The following is a 20961-nucleotide window of genomic DNA, read 5'->3' on the forward strand; positions in this document are numbered from 1 at the left end:
AGGCACCTGACTGGCAGCAGAGGCCCTGGGGAGGGTTGGGAATAGGACTGCCAGTTTTAAAAAGTGCCCGGCTAAATTCGAATTTCAGACATACGCTGAGTAACGTGTTAGTGTTGCATGGCACATACTTAAACTAAACAACTTATTTCTGAAATTCAAATTTAACTGGGTCTCTTGTATTTTTACTTGCAAAATCTGGCAACCCTAGTGGGGAAGGAAAGAAGGCACCTTAGGAGGATGGAGGGAATAAGGTCCGAGAGAACACAACCCCTAGTGTTGGGAGGCGACTTCCCCGAGAGCCCAGGAGGCCATGGGAAGCCAGTGGGTAGGGAGCAGGCGCCTGCGCTGGCAGACCCATGGCAGAGGCCTCCCTGGGGAAGTGCAGGCGTCTGGTCCTGCCTGCCCTAAAATTCCGGCCAACAGGGAGGGCAGATTCATCTCCAACAGCTGGGTGACCTATGAACCCCTTTGACACCTGGAACCCTATACTAATGAGGGGGGTAAACAAGGAGAGGGTAGAAATCTGGGGGTCTGGCCACCTACCCTGGAGCCACCCCCCTACTGGGCTTGGCAGGCCCAGCGCTGGCAGGGCAGTGGGAAACCAGGCTGAGTGGGGGACTTGGCCTGTGCCCCAGGGGTCGCGGTGGCTGGCCCGGAGGAAAGTGGCACTGGGACCTCAGTAGAGTGACCGGAATAAGCTGAGACCCTGAGAGGCCCTGGCTGGGGAGGGAACCTGGTTGCAGCGAGGACACACTTCTCAAACTCCGCCCTGGGGCTGGACTGGTGGTGGCAGAGCAGCTCTGGGATCCACATGCATCTCGTAGGGACAGCGGGCTACAGCAAGAGTCCGCGGGGAGACCCCCAGCCCCTGCGGGTCAGCACCAGCCACCGGCACACGGGATGAGGCCTGCTCTTTGTAGGAAGGTGGTCTATCCCCAGGAGCCCTGGAACCAGCCCCCGCCACCCCGCCTTCCTCCCTCCCTCCTCCACCACAGAAACTCACCGTTAAGTCAGGCAAGAAAAGCAAACTGTTTATTTACACCGCGGTCTGTACATTAGTTCCCGAGGGAGCCCGCCTCTGAGAGCCTGCTTCTTTTTGGCTGGAAGCAGGCTGGAGGTGGAGAGCTCGGGACCCTGGCTCACAGCCTTGGGGCCTCACCCCACTCTCCCCACCCTGGGGCCTGGAGGCGGAGGTCTCACCTGAGCCCGAGGGCTGAGAGATAAACCTGCTTCCAGATGGAGGCTCCTGGGGCTGAAGACTCAGGTGGAATCCACAGCGAGTCAAAGCCATCAACCAACCCTTGGACCTGAGGCCACACATGCAACTTATTCCAGTGAAACCCCCTCTTCCCTCCCACCCCCCAGGAGACCCAGCCAAGAGAGCGGTAAGAGCTGGGACGAAGGGAGCCAGCAGGCTGCGAGGGCGTCTGCAGCCACGCCCGGTCTGACCTCGGTCCCGACATCAGTGGGGGATTTAATGGCACCCGGGTCTGAGCACCTTCAGCAGATGAGGGAGAGCTTGGCAGTTGGTAACGGCAGGCGGGGCGGCAGCGAGAAGCCTCTTCCTTCTGCCCACCTGTCCGCAGCTGTTCTAGACGCCAGAGGGCAGCGGCTTCCCCGGGGGCGGGGGGTGCATCTCGGAGGGGCCCACGGAGCTGGCAGACCCGGACCGTCCCTGCCGGGCGGAAGCCCCAGGCTGGGAAGGTGCGCTCTACTTTCTATAAATATTGACACCAACACAGGAGAGGTCTGTGGGAGTTTACACAAAACCACCCTTGCTGCTGTGCGAGGCTTCTACACTAGCGGCAGGCTAGACGAGGGACTAAGTGGGCCCGACCCCCAAGCTTCAGACCATAATGGAACATTCTGTACAAGTGACCACGTCTGCACGGCTGAGTGACGAAGGGCAGCAGAGCCTGGTCCCGGCGGTGGGCGAGCCGGGACACTGGGGGAGCAGGCCGGACGTGGCGGAGGCACGCGGACACCAAGTGCAACACTATGTACACATTTACAGGCTCGGGAAGGGCCAGGGGAAACGGGAGGATGTAGAAAAGGGGGCAGTGGCAACGTGGAAAGTCCTGTACAGGGGTGACAGGGAAGAAAAAGGCACAAGGACAATGACCCCAAACCATGCAGACAAAACGCAGCCTGTGCAGCACAGAACAGCGGGAGGCTCGGGCTCCTGGGACAACAGCACTCAGATCCTGCAGGGGTGACCCTGGGGTGTCACTCCCAGCCACCCCTCCTGGGGGGCTTGGGGCAGGCATCCCCCCGTAACAGTCACAATGGGAAGAGAAGCACAAGGTCGGAGAAACAAAATCATGGCGCATCAAGCTTCACCAGGGTTTACGCTTTTAGAAATAACTTTCTAGAAAGTAGTCTATTTTTCCAGGTGGGCAGCCTTGGCATTGCCCTGCCATGCAGGTGGGCAGCCGTGGTGCTGGCCCCCCCTGCTCCCCGCCCTCTCATGCACACACAGACAGAGCAGGAGGGCAGGACCCAGAGGTCCCAGGGTCAGGGAAGGGGAGGGACTTGCTCAGAGCGGCGGGGAGGGCATGGCCCCCTAGCCTGAGGCCCCGCACGCAGCAGGCATGCGGTCTCCCAGCCTGAACCACAGCCCTAGAGGGGCTGCCTGGTCAGAGGAAGAAAGGCTGGGAGATGAGAGCGGAATGGCCCTCTCCTCACTCTAACACCCACCTCGGGCCTTTAAAAGAGTCGCTGCAGATCTGCTGGGACAACAAAGTCATTTCCTTGGCCTGGTGACCATCCAAAAACTTCCCCTGTTTCCAATCACATCTAAAATTAGCCTCCGGGTTTAAATTTGCTAATGCATTAAACACCCACCCACAGAGCACAAAGAGGGCTCAGGCCCCAGGAGTCCTTGGAGGCCTGTCCCTCATTGTAACAAAAGCACCCACACTGCCCTCCTGTGGGGCCAGCAATCAGACTCGCGGGGGCAATGGCACCTGGGCCTCCTGACTGTGGGCCGGTGTTGGTTTGGCTACTCACAGGGGAGGAGCTGGGGCAACTCTTACCCTCCCGGGGGGAAAAGGGCCCGAGGCAAAACCCACCGTTTCTGAGGCTGCTTGTGGGCTCCCTGCCACTCTGTCCTGCTCCTCCTCCTTCATCCCCACTCCTGCCACCCACTGACTGCGGGCACCAGGCACGCCTGCCCACTCACGACTGCTGACCCTCAGGCTGCTGAGAACAGCTGGATTCGCCAGCTCCTGAAGGCATCTGACCTGGCATCCTGGGGTCAAGGGATCTTGCCATTGGAAATCACCTCAGGAAAACCCACCAGCCGCCCAGCAGGAGCCCTCCCTGGTACCCAGCACCTGGATTAACAAGCCCGGCAGCCACGTCCTCCCTGGCCCTGGCCAGCAACCTTCCGGGACAGGCCCCAGCCCCGGGCTGCACATTAGCACAACCTGGGGAGCCCTCCCAACATCTCCACGCCTGGGCCACACCCGGGACAATTAAACCCCAGCTTGGAAAGGGGGTGAGGGGACTGTCAGCCCCGTCAGAATTTAAAAAATCTCCCCGGGCGTGCTAATGCCCAGCCGGAGCTGAGAACCACCCTGTCAGGTCCAAGGGCTTGGGAAGGTTCTCGAGCTTTGAGTTCTTAATAGGTCAGAAGTCAAGTCACGCTAAAGAAATGCCCCTCTTACAATTCGGCGAGAATCTAACACATTTAAAATAAAACGTCGAACTCTGGCCACGTCAAAGTTATTATTTTTTTTACTAGAACTTTATTTCTTATACCTTCCCACAGAGTGGGGCCTCCGTTCTATTAGATTCTGTAGATAAAACTAATGTGCCGGCTCAGTGAGTTCTGTCTGGCTTTGAGTGCAAGGACAGGCCAGTGTCATATAAAGTGGGCGTCTCTGACGAAGCCCCTCTAAGGGCAGCGGTCGCCAATGGGTGGTCCGTGAGGTCCGAAAGGTTGGCTACCGCTGCTCTAAGTAGTGCTGGCCCCTACCTGGGTTTAGCAAAAACCAAAACCAAAACCAAAACCCACTCAGGCCACCCAGGCAAATCACAATCACCTGGGGAATTTTACACCTCCGAAGCCTGGGCCACATCCACACCCAGGAAATCAGAACCTCTGGGGATCAGAATTTCAAAAATCTCTCCATTTTAATTATGTGCCAACTATTTCGTGGACTATACTTCTACTAAAAGTTGTTTACCTGAAACTCAAAATTAACTGGGCATCCTGGGTACTGTTCACCAGTACTGAGAACAGATGAGGGAGGAGGAGACACAGGAACAGGGCAGACCCAGCGTGAGCGCAGCTCTGGGACCCCTAGGCACCTGCCCTCCTCAGGGTAGCTTTCAAGCACAGAAGAGCTTTTTAAAAAGTGTGATCTTAAAAAGCCAACTGGACAGACGAGGTTTTGTAAGAGGTATTCTTGCTGATGTCAGAGGCTGGATTTAACTTGAGGTGTGTGTTACATGGAATTCAGCCTCGTTTTAAAGTCCGCCCTCTTCCAGAGACCCCACGCCCCAGCACCAGGTCCTGAGGGCCTTTCAGCCCCGGTGCTTCCTCGGGGAGTGTGCCTGTGGCGCCCCCTGCAGGACGAGGCGCAGAACGCTGCGGGCTGACGGCTTTTCCCGCCCCTTTCCCCAAGGCAGAAATCCCTTCCCACGCTGTGACTGCAACTCAGGCAGTGGCAGCCTCCCGCCTCCCTGCAGCTAAAGAGCTTGTCAAGTTTTACACATAAAATGCTCATCCCTGGGGCCAGCCCCCAACAGACCAGGCCCGGGACCTGGCCGGCTTCTCTGCGGGACTCCTTCCAAGTAAAACCCAGACCAGAGCCAGGTCCTGATTATCTTTCCTTTCCTTTCATTCGTGGCCACTCCTTCCCATTAGCAAGTTCTCCAGAGACCGGCTCCCTATGCTTTCCTTCCACCGCCACTTCTCAGACCCGCGGCGGAGCCCGAGGAGACCAGTGTCCTAACCAGTGTCCTAAGGGGTTGAGAAGCTCCCAGATCAAGCCAGTGCAGCCCCGTTACTTGCAGCAAGAAACAAACCCCACACATATGCTCGAAAAGAAATCACACAATCCAGCCAGAGCAAAAGCTGACGGGACTGCAATGAGGGTGGGTCGTGGCCACAGCCTGCCTCTGTGAGCAGGGAACCCCCAAGTCCCCAGGGCCCTCTTCACCCTCCACTCCCCCACCTTCCCGGCACACTCCCCTCCACTCCCTCCCCAACATGCCCAAACTTTCCTTTTACACTAGAAGTGCTAACGAAAGCAAACTTGAGGGGGGGGGGGGCGGGAAGACCATCCATGTTTATAGATTTGGATCGAGGAAACGAATCAGCCACATAAAATGGAGAACCACTGGGAAAACGCAAAGGAGAAGTACCCGATCTACTCCCAGCTGCCTGGAACAGAAGGTCACACTGAAAATCCAGAGTGTGAACTCCCACACGTGTCCCGAGGACGGACGACTAAGGTTGCCCTGAAACTTCCCCAACTGTGTCTCCCGCCAGGACAGCATTCGTCGCCCACTGGCCGAGGACCGAAGGCAGGTGTGCTCCTAAAAGCTGGGATGCCGGGGTCTCCCTGCCCCGCTGAGCCCAGCCCAGAGGCCTGGCCCTGAACATCCGTGCCCGCGGCTGCCGTCCCCAGGCTGCGGAGAACGCAGGGTGGTGAGCAAGGCCCCCTGCCAGCCCAGCAGCAGCTGACGGTCCATCCCGGCTTCTCTTTCCAGATGCAGCCAGCGGGAGGAAGCTGGTGGGGAGGCGAGCATGCTCCTCCCTGAAAACCATGTCTTTGGTTGCTCAATGCCAACACCTGCCTGAAACACCCATCCCTCAGCCTCCTTCTCCTTCCTTTAATCCCTGCACGTTACAGCCGAGCGAAGGCTGCTTATTTTCATGGTCTTAAAAACAAAACAAACACAGGAAGGGAGAGGTAGGTAAGCAGGGATGGGGAGTGCACGGAGGACGCTAAAGACACTGAGGATTCTCAGAATGAAGGTGGCTCGGCAGCAAGCCCGAGTCCTTTGGACACACGGCGCACAAGCATCGCAGGGGCTGCCATGGGGAGGGGGCTGGGGGGGGCCCCTCCTCATGTTCCCCTAAACATCACTTCCTCCTCTCTGAGCTCCAGCACCTGGACTTCAAAGGTGGCTACAGAGGCTGGGGAGGCCACCCCTGTTGGACGTTCGAACTAGAAAAGGTCATAACTTGGCTCCTCCTCCCAGAAGGAACGGGCGGGAGAAAGAGCTGTCTCCCCAGAGTTCTTGACCCTCACCCCCAGAGGTAGCATCTTTTTATCCAGTATCTGCAACACAAGCTTCCAGTTCTTGCTATTACAGTCACTCCTGATTGCAGACCTTGCCCCCCGCAACCCTCAGGACGCTCTGCCCCGGCAGAGGGACCGCAAAGTGCACATGGACAGCCAACGGCGCCGAGTCACCCCCAGCCACGGCCCCACGCTCACCCCTCGCTGTGTGCTCAGCGTCCCACATCCACACCAGCACACATTACATGGTGGCCAGAGATACGTTTTCAGTGTGTGGGGGGGCTGGCTGGGGCCACATCCTCAGGCAGGGTCTGCCCTTTGGTCCCGGGGTCCCGGGGTCCCGAGGCCGCTCTGCAGCCAGCCCCCGTCTCAGTGTTTGATCTCGAGGATGGAGGGGTTATGGTCCAGGATGGCGAGGATGATCTTGTCCATGTACTGCCGCAGCCGGAAGTTGATCTCCTCCTGCTCCTTGAGGGCTTCCATGAGCTGATGGTAATGGGAGAGGCGGTCAGAGGCCGGCCTGGGCGGAGCCAGGTGCCCGGGCTCACAGTGAGCCAGTGCCCAAGGACAGAGCTCAGGAGACCCAGGCAAGGCAGCCCCAAGACCAACCTCAGCACTCGGTGCCAGGACACGAGTCTAAAGCACGGCTCAACTCACACCCAAGGGGTGTGAGCCATGCAGATGCCCAGGCCCACCCCAGAGACCCTGACTTGACTGGTCTGTGGAGGGGCACAGGTATGGGTAAGTTTTTGGTAAAAGCTGAGAACACTGGCCAAAGGCATTTATAATCAAGACTGACACCCAAAACCCCAGGGCCCTGAGATTTGTCAGGTTGTTTCTTCAGCCTGAAATGGCCCCCTTGCCACCCCGGGCCCTGCCACTGCCCCTCTCCGGTCAATTCCTGACAGTCCTTTGGGGCGTCACTGAAATGCTGGAGCTCTCCGAGGCCAGGGGGCCCAGCACAGGGTAAGGGGTTCAGTGACTGTCTTAGATTCGTGTTTAAATGTAAATGGAATATTTGGAGACCTGAACTTTATAACCATCCCCCGGTGGGGCTGGAAGAGGGGGCTTTGGTGCTGGAGACCCGGGTCCCTCCCCCTCCACAGGCTCGGTGACCCTGTGGCCTGGCCTCCCAGTCTGTTCAGACAGCCCCCAAGTTGTCAGATGAAGTGAGCGCATACTGCCAGCAGGTGCTCCGGAAGTGCTAGTGCCCCGCCCTCCTGGCTCCGAGGAGGGGAGTGACAGACCCCCTGGGGGACATGTTAATGAAATCAACTGGCCATTTCAGCACGTGTGGCTGAGCTGAGACTCAAGCTCCAAACCCGGAGCTCCTCCCACCACCTGCGGGAAATCAGAGGGATCAAACCCTCCCGCAGCTCTGCCCTCACTCAGGCTCGTTGCAGATGGGGCCAGGCCTGGTCTGCTTTCCCTGCTCTGGGCAGCCTGGGGCTCAACATTGCAACAGGTGGGGATGGGGCAGGGCTCAGAGGACCGGCCCGAAGCGAGAGCAGGAGTGAACGGCACGCTACCTCATCGCGCGAGGCCGTGTCGATTTCCGAAGCCAAGGACTGTGCTTTGGTCTGGGTGGCAAAGAGGCTCTTCGCTTCGTAGAGGCTGAGGCTCAAGATCTGCCCATTCAAGTCGTCGTTCTGATCCCTCAGCTTATGGTTCTCCTGTGAGGAGGGCAGAGGCACTGTCAGCCCGGAAGCATCCAGAACCCACCTGCCTGCATCCAGTCACCTGACCCCACCAGTGCCCTCCCCTCAGGCGGGTGTCATGTCAGGACCCCATAGATGATGTGGCCGCTGCCAGGCTTGGGGGGCGGGGAGGGCTGGGGCCTGGGAGGTCAAGGGGTTCTCAGAAGTCACAGCCCTGCTCGGGGAGCCTGGTTTCAGGCCACCCCTTCCTCCCTGGGGGTGCATGAGCCAGAATGGAGCCCCTGAGGCCCTGTGTGGGGACACTGCCCGCCCACGGCTCCTCCAACACTGGCCCCTCGGGGAGGAAAGCGAAGCCCTGGGTGTCTGGGCTGGCAGTGGCCCTCTTCTCAGCTCCTCCTGCAGCCGGGCTCAGGAGTCCTGCTCTGGGAGCTCTCCCAGGCGCATCCTCACTCCCCAGACCCCGCCCGCCCATGCCCTGCCCTGCCCAGACCCCTTCACCAGCCCCATAGCTTTTGCCAAAGGCTTCTAAGGACTCACACCTGGGACCCCGGGCGCCCCCTGGTGGATGGAAAGAGCTGGGTTTAGTACTGCCATGGGAGGGCGAGCACCAGCATCGGCTGCCTTGATGGACGGAGCCAACTCAGGGGTGTAATTTGTACGGCGCTCTCCCACCCCAGGCCGGGCTAAGCGGGGGGCTTCAGCAGCCATCACTCCCTCACTTGGTCACTGCCCCTCCTGGTCCCTCGTCCCCGACCCCTGACGTATGAGATGGGTCTGCTGGGAGACCCCACACAGGGAGGCACTACTATTCGGCTGGGGGGAGTCTCATTTTCCACCGCACGTGCCCAGGACAGAAGAGGGGTGTCTATCTCTTTTTAGGGATGCCAAGGAAAGCCCTGGAAACTTCCCTCAGCCGTGGCCGCCTTGCCTGAGCTGAGATGAGGGCGCGCAGCCCTGACAGCCAGGCTGTTGAGTGGAGCAGGCAGGAGCGTGTGGGAACCCACCCCTGGGGCCTTGGACACCTGATCCCGCCGCACTGAGGCTCCCAGGCCGCACCTGCTTGAGTCGCTTGATCTCATGCTCCAGCTCCACCTCGCGGGCCCTGGCGTTGAACTCGCCCAGGCCGGAGGATGCGCTGCGGCCCCTGCCTGGCCGCTCGCAGTCCAGCTTGTACATCTGCAGGTGCTCCAGCTCCTTCCGCAAGTCCTCGATGAGCTGCGTGGGAGAGAGGCCGTTGGTGGGAGCAGGGCAAAGGAGGGAACCCGGAGCCCTCTGGCCCGGGACCCACCTCCTGCGTGGCCTCCCGCTCCTTCTGGAACTCGAGGCGGTTCTGCCGCAGCTTGTCCATCACGCGCTTGTACAGGTCCATCTCATCCTTGAGCCGCAGGCTGGTGTCCTCCAGCCGGTCGGACATGCGCTGCCGCTCCTGGGCCCGGGGAAGACCAGGTCAGCGAGGAAGGTTCCTAGAGGGGCTCACTGTGCCCCGGGGCTTCCCTGAGGATCCGTGTCAGCCACCTCAGGCAACCAGCCCAGCCCCCGAGACAGAGCTCTCCGAGTCACACTAAAGAAACATCCGGATCCCTAGGATTCTAGAACAGCTGGAAACACCGAGGCCTCTGCCGTCCTCCTGTGATGCCAGATGAAACTTGGCTAGAAGGTGGCAGCCCGAGCGTTTAGAAAGTAACCTTTTCCTCCTTTCTATTATGTAAGGAAATATATTCACTGCAGAAAATTTAGAAAATCAGAAATATAGGAAGACAAATTATTATTCATATTTTATTGCCTCTTTTTTTCTAGAGCAATTTTATTAGAATTTCAGAAACTAAAGGCCTCGGTTGGCCACACTGCCTCTCTGTGCGTTTGGCTCCAGGTCCAGGCCTGAGAGGCGCCTGCACCTGCCGCTCACCTCGTCCAGCTTCTCTGTCTGCGACTTGAGCCGCGTCACTGTCGTCCGGAGCTCTGTGTTTTCCTCCTCTAACTGCTGCACCCTGAGGAGAGAGGACGGAAATGTCAGAGGTGGAGATCATCTTGTAACTGGACAATCTGCAGCAATCCTCTGCTCCCTGGAGGAGGAAAGGTACCAGAAAGCCAGAGAGAGAATATAAATATTTCAAATGATAACACAGCCTTGAGCTTCCCGTCATCCAAGGAAAAATGGTAAAGACACTGAATTATTTTTCTGTTTTTCTTGAGTCACTAGTTTGTGAATAAGAACGTCAGATTCTTCTCACATGCACCCTTACGGCCTGAAACGAACGAGGGGGCATGTTTTTCTCCTCAGAGGAAGTCTTCTGAGGTTGTCTGACAGGCCCTCCTGCTGGAATCTGCAGTTTGAAGGCAGTGGCCATATTTGTTTTCTGTTCTCCCCGCAGCATCTCACCAGGGCTCTTCCATCTGAGCGCTCACTACAGCTGCCTCTGACACCCACAGGAATCAGTTCCAATAACCATAATCCTCTACCTTAGCATTCACCAGGGACTGTCCTGCTGCGACCCCATGGAAAGACAGCCCGGGTGCCCAGGTAGGTGTTGTTTCTTTGTTAATCCTCACCCGGAGGTATTTTTTCCACGAATTTTTCCATAGAGAGTGTAAGGGAAAGGAAGGGTAGAGAGAGAGAAAAACATTGATGTGAGAGAGACTCATTGATTGGTTGCCTCCCGCACCTGGCCCAGGAGAGGCCCGCAGGCCAGGCCAGAAAGAAATTCAGACATGCACTCTGACCAGGCCACCTCATGGGGAACTCGAGATGGTGGAGGATGTGAGGAACAAAGCACCCCGCATGACTCTGGGAGCACCGTCTGCATATTCTATATGAACAGCGCCCCCTGGAGTTGTGCAAGGGGCAGGAGTGAGGAGACAGTTCCCAAGAGGGCTGGCTTTCTGTGGTTTGGCCTTTGGCCCACACTCACTGTCCTCTTCCACCACATGTTCCCAGACACCTGGCCAGCTGTCAAAAGCAGAGAACAGTGCCGCTTAATGAGGGATCAGCCTCCAGAAACAGATGCAAAACAGCAGCTTCGAGACATGAGTGAAAACTTAAATGAACCCCTGGTGACAAAGCTAACAAAGTGGTCTCAGGCACAGGGGAGTTAGGTCTCGCCAAAGGGTAGAGGGGCACCAAGTGCACCAGTGCCCTCTGGCCCCGCCTGACCTCCGCAGGTGGGGAAGCACCTGCTGCCAGCCATGAGGGGCACGGTGGGAGCCCACCTCCCAACGCACCCTCCACCCCAAGGTGGCCTAGCAGACCCCAAGAAGGCTCAGCCCGGACACTGGGGACTGAGTGCGGGGGCAGCTGTCCACTCTGCCAGGGCCCAGGAGGCCTCCCCGGCTTGGGTCAGCAGTGAAGGCAGCCCTGACCCGGGACATCAGCACAGCACTCACCCATTAGCAGTGTCTGACGTACATCAGCTCACCCACCCTCAGACAGGGAGGGAGGGATGACAGGTGAGGAAACTGAGGCCCAGGGAAGTGACATAGTGCATTCCAGCTCACGGAACTGATGGGTGACCAGCCCCGAACCCCAGGCCAGTACCCCTCTCCCTGCCTGCCTCGGGTTCTACCGTCTCTACCAGAGGCCCAGGAGCCCTTACAATGGCCCAGCTTTTCCAGTTCCCTTGGCTGTGGGCCCAGGGTGAGTGAAGAATCTGACAGCAGGGGGAGCTCCAAGCCTGGACATCAGTCTCAGCCCAGGAATCAAGGCAACAATACCGGTTTGGGGGCTTTTTACCCAGACCTGTGTTGTTTCCCGTTTTACCTGCTGTGAACATTCTTTGACACGCTTCCTAGAGCACATGTCACGTGTTCAGGTATTAAAAGTAGAATTGCCAGGACACAAGGCCTCCCCTCTGGCTGCTTTCCCATCTCTAAAATGGGGGCGGCGGCACCTGCCCCACAGGCTGTGCCAGGAGCGTGGGGTGGGGGGATGTCAGGAAGCAGCGGCTCTGGGGAAAGGCCCACCTGGTGTGGAGCAGCTCGATCTCCGTGCCCCGCTCCCTCTCCAGCTTGCCGTAGGCCTCGCGGTGTCGCCGCGCCTCCTCCTCCAGGGCCTGCTCGGCCGTGGTCTCCTGATCCTTCACCATCTCCTCCAGCTCGTGCACCCTGCGGAGAGGGGCGGACTCCAGTCCAGGGCCAGCTCCCATGGCCCGTGTCTTCTCATCCCACCCAGGCTGCAGCCACGGGGAGCCCTGGACCCCAAGTCACTAACGCCCCTCCTGTGGGAGACGGCGGCGTGTTTGTCAGGCCTGGGGCCAGCAGCTTTGCTGACAGATGAGTTAGGGACACTATGGCACCCAAGGAGAGGTGTGTCAGCCGGGCATGCCACGGAGGCGCAGGCCTGGCAGTGGGTCCAGAGGGGAGCGAGGCTGTGCCTGAGAAGGTGGGATTCCCGGGCAGACAGAGGGAGGGAAGGCAGGCCCCGCCACAGCTGACCGAAACAGCCCTCAGGCCTCTCCTCCTCTCCCGCTCTCCCTTCCTGCCAGTACCCCTTAGTCAGTAATCAGCTTTGGGGCATCCTGACTCCTGGCTAGTGGCCTGAGCATGGCAGACCTGGGAAAGGGCCAGCCCCACTAGGGGTGTTAGAACCCCAGTCCCGGGGGCCTCGGCGGTCCATCAATCTGGGGCACATGTCACTGGCAAGAGTCCCTCCATGAGGCTGACCTTCTGGGAGGGGAGTACAAGGTTGAGGATCAGTGCCTGGGCGGGGACCCGTGTAACAAGTTTCAGGCTATCCGGTGAAGACAACTAAATGCTCTGTGCGCTGAGGAATTCCAGACCCCCAACCAGGAGCAAATGCAGCACCCCCAATCCCACGTATTCCAGTCAGGACTGGGGAACGCCACGTGCAGCGGGCCTCCACTGGAGGAGAGAACAGCAATGCTGGACTTTCCCCGCCGGCAGCAGGCGTGGGCCCCCGACTCACACCAGCCTCTCCCTGTGCAGAGCTGGTCCCAGGAGGGAGGTCAGGCTCTCGTCATTATAGGACACAAACAGGAGAGTGGATCCCAACTCCTGCCTCAGCATGCCCCGGGGCTGCAGACCTGGGGGGTCAAGGTCAGGCCCCTACCTGTCTCCCTGTCCCCAAAGACCTGTCCTCCTGGGCACCCTGCGTGGGCAGAGCCATGGAGCAAGGGGCTGACTCGTCACAGACCCGCAGCGCTGAGAGCTCCCCTAGCTTCTCTTGGGGCCTTGGCAACAGGGCCAGCCCTCTGTTCCTAAGTCACAGCCAGGGCCCCGCGCCAAAGCCACAGCCTGACCTGTGCACCAGCTGGGTGTTCTCCTGCTTCAGCTTGCTCTTCAGGTCCCCGTTGGTCAGGCTGTCATTCTCCAGTTCTGTCACCTTTTTCTCCAGGAAGCTCACCTACAATAGGGGGCAGAGGTGGGGGCGGATAAAACCTCTGAGGCCCCAGCACTGAGAACCTAGAAACCATGGGACCGAAGGCCAGGCCATCCAGCTGACTATATGAAGAGCAGAGTCATGTTTGGTGGGAGTGAGGATGGGGTGGGGATGGATGTGCCCATGTGACCAGGAGGGACAGGGTCTCCCAAGTTCCTGGAGAGCATCCCGGAGTGCTCCCTGCTGCCCCCAGGGAGCAGGGCCCACCTTCTCCGTGATGTCATTGTCACAGGAGTCAATGCTGTCCCGGAACAGGTCCTCGGTGCTGCCGTTGCTGCTGCTGAAGTTGCTGCTGTGCATGAGCTGCCTGCAGGGGTGGAGGGAGGAACGTCTGGATGCCGAGGGCCTCTGGGGACTGAGGTCCAGATTCGGGCACCCAGTACCCTGGGGGTGTGTGCGCCAGAACCCCCTCTAAGGCGGCTGCCCTCACCCAGCCAGGGGAGAGTTGCCTGACCTCTGAACTCATGAGGTCATCCAGCTCAGAGGATGGCAGACGGCTGCTACGCTCCTCAGAGCCCCGTAGACGTGGCCAATCCATACCAGCTCTTTCCTGCTGCGTCAGAACCCGTCCACACAGGGGTTCTAGCCAGTAGCTGCCAGGTGACCAGAGCTGGTGGGTAAGCCCCGACCCTCCCAGCCTGGCTCCACGGTCCCAGCAGGACTGGCCCCAGAGGCCACCAGGAAGCAGGACCCAGTGCCCTCACCAAGCCGGCTCCTGCTATATCTCTGGGGCCCGGGGGGCAGGCAAAGGAAGACCACCCGGCCTGTGCTGGCAGTGTGCTGGCGGGTGAGACTAGAATCCTGGGAACAGGCAGATGTAGCTCTTGCCTGAGGCAAATCCCAGCTCCACTCCCCAGGGCTCCCACTTCCCACTGGTAGGCAGCAGCCAGGGTCCCCACCAAGAGGCTGTCTCACCCTGGCTCCGGGGCCAGAGCCTGGGCGCTCGCTGGCAGCTCCCTGAGCCCTGAGTGCAGACCCGGGGCCAGTGTGTAGGAGAACCAGAGCGGGTCCTGGTGGTCCCAGGAAGTCAGCTCTGTAGGATTTAACCTGGAGTGAAGCCACCACCTCTGCCAGCAGAAGCCAGGGCCTCTCAGAGCACAGGACAGGCACTGACAGCGAGGGGGGCTGTGCCTGCCCGAGGCTGAGGCAGCTGAGGCTTTGCAGATGCCGACTCTGCCAGAGAGGACAAGGCATGGAGATGGGGAGGTGGCCCCTTCTTTCTCAGAAGTGTGTCCTCTGGTGGCTCTGCCTGCGCTGCCTGGCACGCCGTGTTCCTCTCTGCTCACTCAGCCACACACAGGGTGCAGGGCACCGCCTGGGTCTGGGCTGCTGGCATGGAGCCGGCCACCCTGGCAGCAGGGACAGCATTCAACCTGTCCTCCCTTGGGGTGTGGGGAGAGGAGGCTTACCGTCCAAACGCCGTGCTGGAGATCTTTCGGTTGGGGCTACAGAGAAAGAGAGAGGGGAGACATGGTCACGGAAGAGCGGGGCTCCGGGCTGCCCCTTCCGCCCTGGCTGCCAGACACCGAAGTGTGAGCCAAGCCCTTTCCAGCCCAGCGAAGGGATTTCCCTCATCAGCTCGGCCCTGAGAGGCAGCACCCTGATTTTCCTGCTGCAAAAAAACGCAGGCCCCGAGGATCAAGCCCATTCTGAGAGTGCTCTCACCTGCCTGCTGCTTCCCCTCCTGCCCCCACCCTGGCCACTGCCCCCCACCCCGCCACGGCCCCCCCTCACCCACCCCCAGCCACCTGCCCCCATGCTGAGCCCGGCCTCACCTGTTGGCCTTCAGGTTTTTCAGTCGGGCTTCCAAGTCATTCAGCAGGTTGATTTTCTTGCAGCACTGAGAGCAGTAGACATCCAGCAACTCGCTGTTGTACATGTGCCGCATTTTCCTGGGCGTCTGCCCCGCACTGATTCATGAAAGAGAAGGCAACCCCTTCTTAACGGCCATCCAGTCTGGTGCCCACCCCATCCTGCTGAGCTTACTTTACTGGGTTCCCCAATACCTGGGAACTGTGTGTGGGGGAGGGGGGGCGGGGGGGGGGGAGTGGGAGGACAGCACCAGGTCTCCCCTCCTTCAAAACTCTCAAACAGAAGAAGCCAATGAATTGTACCCATTTCATAGATGAGGCAACTGAGCACACTAGAGTTAGAGTAATCAGTGACTCGGGTGTGTGAAAGATGTAAGTATGCCACCTGGAAAAACCCTTCAACAATGAGGTTCTAGAAAACAAGACAACAAAGACCTTCTGAGTCTGCAGACTCCCAGGTTGGTTAATTCTATTTCTTCCCCAAGATGGAAGGCGAGAGAAGGAATTCCAGACCCCCAATCAGGAGCAAATGCAACACCCCAACCCCCAGGAGCACAACCCATGTAGCTCAGGACTCTGCCTGCTGAACCCCCCGGGGATGAGGTTGGGTTGGTTCTGCCACTTTTCCTGGACCCCAAACGCCATTCCAGACCGAGGGGCCACCTGGAAGACACTGAAGACCCCAGGTCCGAGTAGACGTTGGTCCTGGTCTCGTCGTCGGGGCAGGGGCTGCTGGGAGCACAGTCCACGTCGTCTCCCTCCCCGTAGTCTTCAAACTGCTCCTCGTTACTGATGAGCGAGGTGGTGGAGTGTGTGGAGAGGTCTGAAGTCGTCATGGATGGGGTGTGGCCCAGGGACCTGGTGTTAGGGAAGAGCTGCTCATCAATGAGGCCACAGCCTGGGGTCGGAAAGCTACCAGGAGGTCCACTGGTACGACAGATGCCAGGGGCCCGATTAAGTTTGTACCTGGTGATCTGGTAAGTACACTTTTGGGCCTTATCCAAGGAGAATAGCTCACCACAGAAACTGTTTCTACCCGAGAGATATTCAAACCCTGCAGCAAACATTGCTTATAACCTAACGGTCCACATTCAGCTACTTTACATTACACTTCTTTGTTTTCTTTTTTTTCTCTTTTTACATCACACTTTATATTAAATTATAATACATATCAGTAAATTAGCTTATTAAATTATGGTCTATCAAATCATTGTTGAAAGGTTTATAAAAGTAATGGCAATAATGTGGAAAAATTAATATTAGATTTTAATTAAAGTTGGACATAAAATTCCAGCTATAGTAAGATTGAGCATGATAAACGTCTATACAGAACAAGGAAAAGTTGTTAATGAATACATTTAACTGCTAACAGAGCTTGACTTTGGGTGGTGGGACTATGAGTAAAGTTCGTTATTTCCCCTCCATTCTCACTTCCCCAACTTTTCCAAGTTCTATTTAATTGGCTTGTACTTCTTTAATATTGAAATGAAGTTTTAAAACAAATAACAATGCTTCTCCCCATTTACAGGGGGGATTTCTAGTCCCAAAAAGCCTAACTCTAATGAACATGGTCAGAGATCCTGCGGCCGCCCCGCCCCCTTCCTCGGTGACCCACGGGGCAGCGGGTACAGTGTCAGACTGGTGGAGCCCTGTCCATAACCTAAGACCAGAGGGAGGCACAGCTCCTCACCTGCCAGGATATTTCCTCCCGTTAGTCATTATGCAGTATTCCCGGGTATTGTTACTCATAAGCTAGGCCCTAGCTGCTAGGGTTTCTCTGACCTCCCAAGCCTCCACACTCGGAAACCTGAAACAAGTGTGTAAGGGGCTGAGGCAGTGGTTCTCAAACTGTGCCCCCGAGGAACCCCAGATTCTATCTAAGACTCCCAGGGTTAATGACAGGGTGTTAAAGGTCAAGTCTCCAGTACCTCCACCCAGATGTATTTATTTACTCATCTACCTGCCCCCAGGTTCCTCAGCGCCTCAGGTTGAATTAATCATACTCCTCCTTTCTTTCTCCTATAAATGTTACTAAAACTCTTGGCACCTGCTGCTGGTAATTGATGGTCCCAGAAATCAATGGAGACAATCAAGTGACAAATGATTAGCCAAAAGGTCAACAGGTCTGTTGTCAGTGGCCATCTGTCCTTGAGTTGGTCACAGGAAGCACATGGATAAACAGTTCCACAAGGCCCATTGAGAACTCCCAGAGCCCCCAAGTTTGAGAACTCCTGTGCTGAGGAAATATATTAGGTTGAACCATATGAAATTGCTTTTTAAAAGTTGAAGTTATTAAAAATTGACAGTTTCATATGGTTCGATCGTTACGGGAACCCCTCCCCTGCCTCTCCAAATCTCAGGGTCAGCTGTGACCATCACCTTCTCCTGACACATGGGATACCAACTCCCAATTGTCACGGCCTCCGCTATGCGGGTGGCTCCTGCCCATCACCCCACAAACACTGTATCATCGCTCCAGGGACAGAGTGAGGGCTGGAAGGAGAGGGACCCCTCTGCTGACACCAACTAAAAACGACACTGCCCCACTGGGAAGTCACTAGGTCCTAACGTCATTTGAAAATAACATTTCTGGATATGAGAACACATGAGCGATAAAGAAAATACAGAACATATAGCCCAGTAGATGGGAGGTAATTAAAGCCATTAATAAGCTCATTCTGAAAGAACTGCTAATTTTCTGGAATCATTTTTCCTAGGTGTGTGTGTATACATATACATATACACATATATACATATTTATATATTTATATACACATATATAATTTTTTAATAAAACTAAGATCATACCTCATTGATATCTTGTATCTTGCCTTTTTAAAAAACTAATTGAGATCAGATATCCCTTATCATTAAATAGTGAAGATTGACTTTACACGGTTGCCTAAAATTCTAGAACTGGCCCTACTGTTAAGCCTTTAGGTTGCTTAGAAGTTTTGCTACTTAGAACACCCATGAAATGTATGCCTGTGATATGAACCCCGAGTGTATCCCATGTTTACTTCCGGGAGGTCCCCCTGGGAACCCACCTTAGGGCCCAGGGGTCACGCATGGGGTTGCAGACAACTTTAACTCACTTGTCCTCGGGCAGGAGCAGGCCCCCGAGACCCCCGTCCTTCTCCTCAGCAGGGCTCCCGACGGACCCCTCCAGGCTCTGGGTGCTCTCCATGGGGCTGTCCATGTCTGACTCGGGGGGGCCCTCGGGTGGGGCCAGTGTCATAGCCTCCTCCTCCTCCTCAGGAAAGAAGCCGGGCTCCCTGGGGAGGACCTCGCCATCAGCAAAGGTGGGGCCTGGCACCTCGCTGCCCTGGAAAGGACAGAGACACAGGAGTGAGTGAGGTTGGCTCCCTAGGGCTCAGCACTGGTCATCAGATGGCAAGGACACGTCACTAATTATGAAGCCCAGGCGCCCCACCTAATGACAGTGGGGAATGGCATGCAGGGACCCTGAGGCTCCAAGCATGAGAGCGCCTGCCAGGTGATTCGTCTCGGGGCCTCTCACACTGCCCCTCACGAGAGCCCAGCGAGGGGTCAACCCCCCAGGGACAGCCACCCATGGAGGAGGGCCACAGCCAGGCCGGCCACGGCTCAAGGCCCCCGGGCAGCTCGTCACGATCCCTGTCACAGACTGCACAGGAGGCCAAACGACTTGGGAGAAGGCTTTGTGGTGATGGCGCTCAGGGCACAGGCCCAATGAATGGCCACCGAGAACAAGGACCCTGACCTGGCAGAGCGTGCCACCCAGTACAGGGCGTGCGTGCAGCACGACACCCTCCAAGACTCTGGGCACTTCCCATAACCTCTCGGGACCTCCGTTCTCTCTGTAAGTTGGGAGTGGCAGTGAATCTTACAGGAGCGCTGTGTCACAGTGGGCCTCGAAGAATAAACCTGGCCACAGGATGCGATGCCAGCCTGGGAGGCACGGTCTCCTTGGCCCTGCCACAGCCATGCAGGAGCAAGAACACCAGGTCTCCCCATTCGGAGCTCTGGGCTGGTCCCCAGCGCCCAGCATGCTGCCCGGCGCAATGTTGGTGCACGATTTGCCTGAACCTTTTGTTCAAATCATCTTCTAGGAGGAGAGGTCTGGTTTGAGGCAGAGTTTACTCGGGTCTGAGGGACAGCTCTCTGCAGACCATGTCCTGGGGCCGCTTTGTCTCTGAGGAGGTAGGTACCTCCCAGGTGGCACTGCCTCCACCTGCTCCCATCCAAGATGTCAACCTGTTCCCAAGGTTCTTAAGCGGGCTCCTCGGCTCGGGCGGGCAGGGCCCCCCAGTAAAGGTGCTCCCGGCAGGTGCTCCCTGCAGCCCCAGATCTGCAAGAAGCGTTAACAGCCGAAGGGCTGTGGAAAGCTTCCTAGCGCTTGGACAAGATAAGGATCAGGGACATCTGAGCAAGGAGGTCAGTGACAGGCTTGGCTGTGCCCGCCCAGATGTGTGCAACCAGTGGTGCACAGGCTCCTGGGGGATCTACCCCCACCAACACATCCAGGGCTAAGATGCTAATTAACGAGCCTGGCTCCTGCCGATGCCACGGCTCCGGCTGAGCACCAGATGGGCCAATAAAGTCGGCATCAGACAGCCAGGCCCCGACTGGAGGCCGAGGGGCCGTGTAATTAAAATCACCGCTGGTGTTCCCATAGCCCTTTCCACCTAGATGTCACTAATCCAAGCCCACGTGGCTCCCAGCTCTCAGATCCTGTCCTACGCCAGCTCCTCGCCTGCCAGCCCGGTGCTGCATCCCAGGAGGAACTCACATTTACTGGGTCCGCGCCGAGAGCGGATATATTAACCCATTTGGGCTTCGTGACACCTCTTCAGGATTCTTATCTCCGTTTTACTAATGAGGACATCAAGGCTCAGAGAGTCACCTGCCAGAAGTCCTCAGCCTGCCTCTGAGGTCCCCACCTGCCTCAGCCACATGCTTGGTTCCCTTTATCACTGATGCAACCCACACTTCATGGGCTTCCAAACCTCATGGTGACCACAAGGAGAGCACATCACCGGGGCAGATTACTATGAAGCCCTGTTGCTGCAACTTCATGTGCCCACTTCCTGCCCCCAGCAGGAAACTCCCCGAGTCAGTGCGTGGATGCCGGAGAGAGAGCAGGAGGAGACAGCCCTCTGAGGAGAGCTGGGGCTCCTGCAGGGGCAACGTGCCTGCGAGCTTTCACCTTCCGGGACCCCTGGCAGGGGAGCTAGCACTGCTAGGAACCCCAGCTTTGTGGCTCACAAGGGCACTCAGCCACTCACAGCCCTGGGAGCTGGGTCTCCTCTCCCACGCTGTGTAGGTGGTGACTTGCCTGGAGCCTCGTGGGGGTTAGTGGCAGGGCTGGGACTGGACTGTGAGTCACCAACACCCACTCTCCCCACAGCACGGTGCCAGCAGGGGTCCTGAGGCGACTGCCGCCTGTCCTGCTCCAGAAGGCAGGCAGGCAGGTGCCAAGTGAGACCAGCATCCGCGCTCAGGTGACCAGCTTGGCCTCAGGACAACTCCTGTTGACCTCACTGGATACCAAACCCAGAGGCTGAGTTTCTCCCGGGCACTCTGCCCGGAGACACCCAACTCACGGCATGCAGGTGGGGGCCAAGAGGTACCTGACATCACACAGCAGCGAACCAACTCCGGGCAGCTCACCCAAGGTCCCAACCAGAGCAGCCTCCTCTGAGCCACAGGTGGGGCAACAGAAAGGATAGATGCCCCCCAGGGGTCCCTCTCTCCCAACAAGACCGCCACCTCCTGAGGTGTATTTTCACCCTGTGACTGAGCAGAGGCAGAGTCCATATCTGCCTGGCCCCACACACTGGACAAAGCCTCCTGTATGTGTC

The 20961-nt window shown here is 57.6% G+C and overlaps 1 protein-coding gene across 2 annotated transcripts in view; it reads right to left on the reverse strand.

The window, feature by feature from the left end:
- Nucleotides 1–1016: 1016 nt before the first annotated feature.
- Nucleotides 1017–20961, reverse strand: part of RAB11FIP4 (RAB11 family interacting protein 4) — a gene marked incomplete at its 5' end in the record, with an annotated part of 105464 nt that continues 85519 nt past the window's right edge. For both annotated transcript variants that reach the window (XM_079799242.1, XM_079799243.1), the window contains 12 exons: nt 1017–6743; nt 7787–7930; nt 8972–9130; nt 9204–9341; nt 9822–9903; nt 11873–12013; nt 13168–13271; nt 13515–13614; nt 14717–14752; nt 15083–15217; nt 15782–15976; nt 18214–18443. In XM_079799242.1, the coding sequence (XP_079655368.1) occupies nt 6627–6743; nt 7787–7930; nt 8972–9130; nt 9204–9341; nt 9822–9903; nt 11873–12013; nt 13168–13271; nt 13515–13614; nt 14717–14752; nt 15083–15217; nt 15782–15976; nt 18214–18443 (1581 nt within the window). In that variant the 3' untranslated portion in view covers nt 1017–6626. The remainder of the gene's footprint in view (nt 6744–7786; nt 7931–8971; nt 9131–9203; nt 9342–9821; nt 9904–11872; nt 12014–13167; nt 13272–13514; nt 13615–14716; nt 14753–15082; nt 15218–15781; nt 15977–18213; nt 18444–20961) is intronic.

This window comes from Cnephaeus nilssonii (genome assembly GCF_951640355.1).
Source record: "Cnephaeus nilssonii genome assembly, chromosome: 19".
Lineage (NCBI taxonomy): Eukaryota > Metazoa > Chordata > Mammalia > Chiroptera > Vespertilionidae > Cnephaeus > Cnephaeus nilssonii.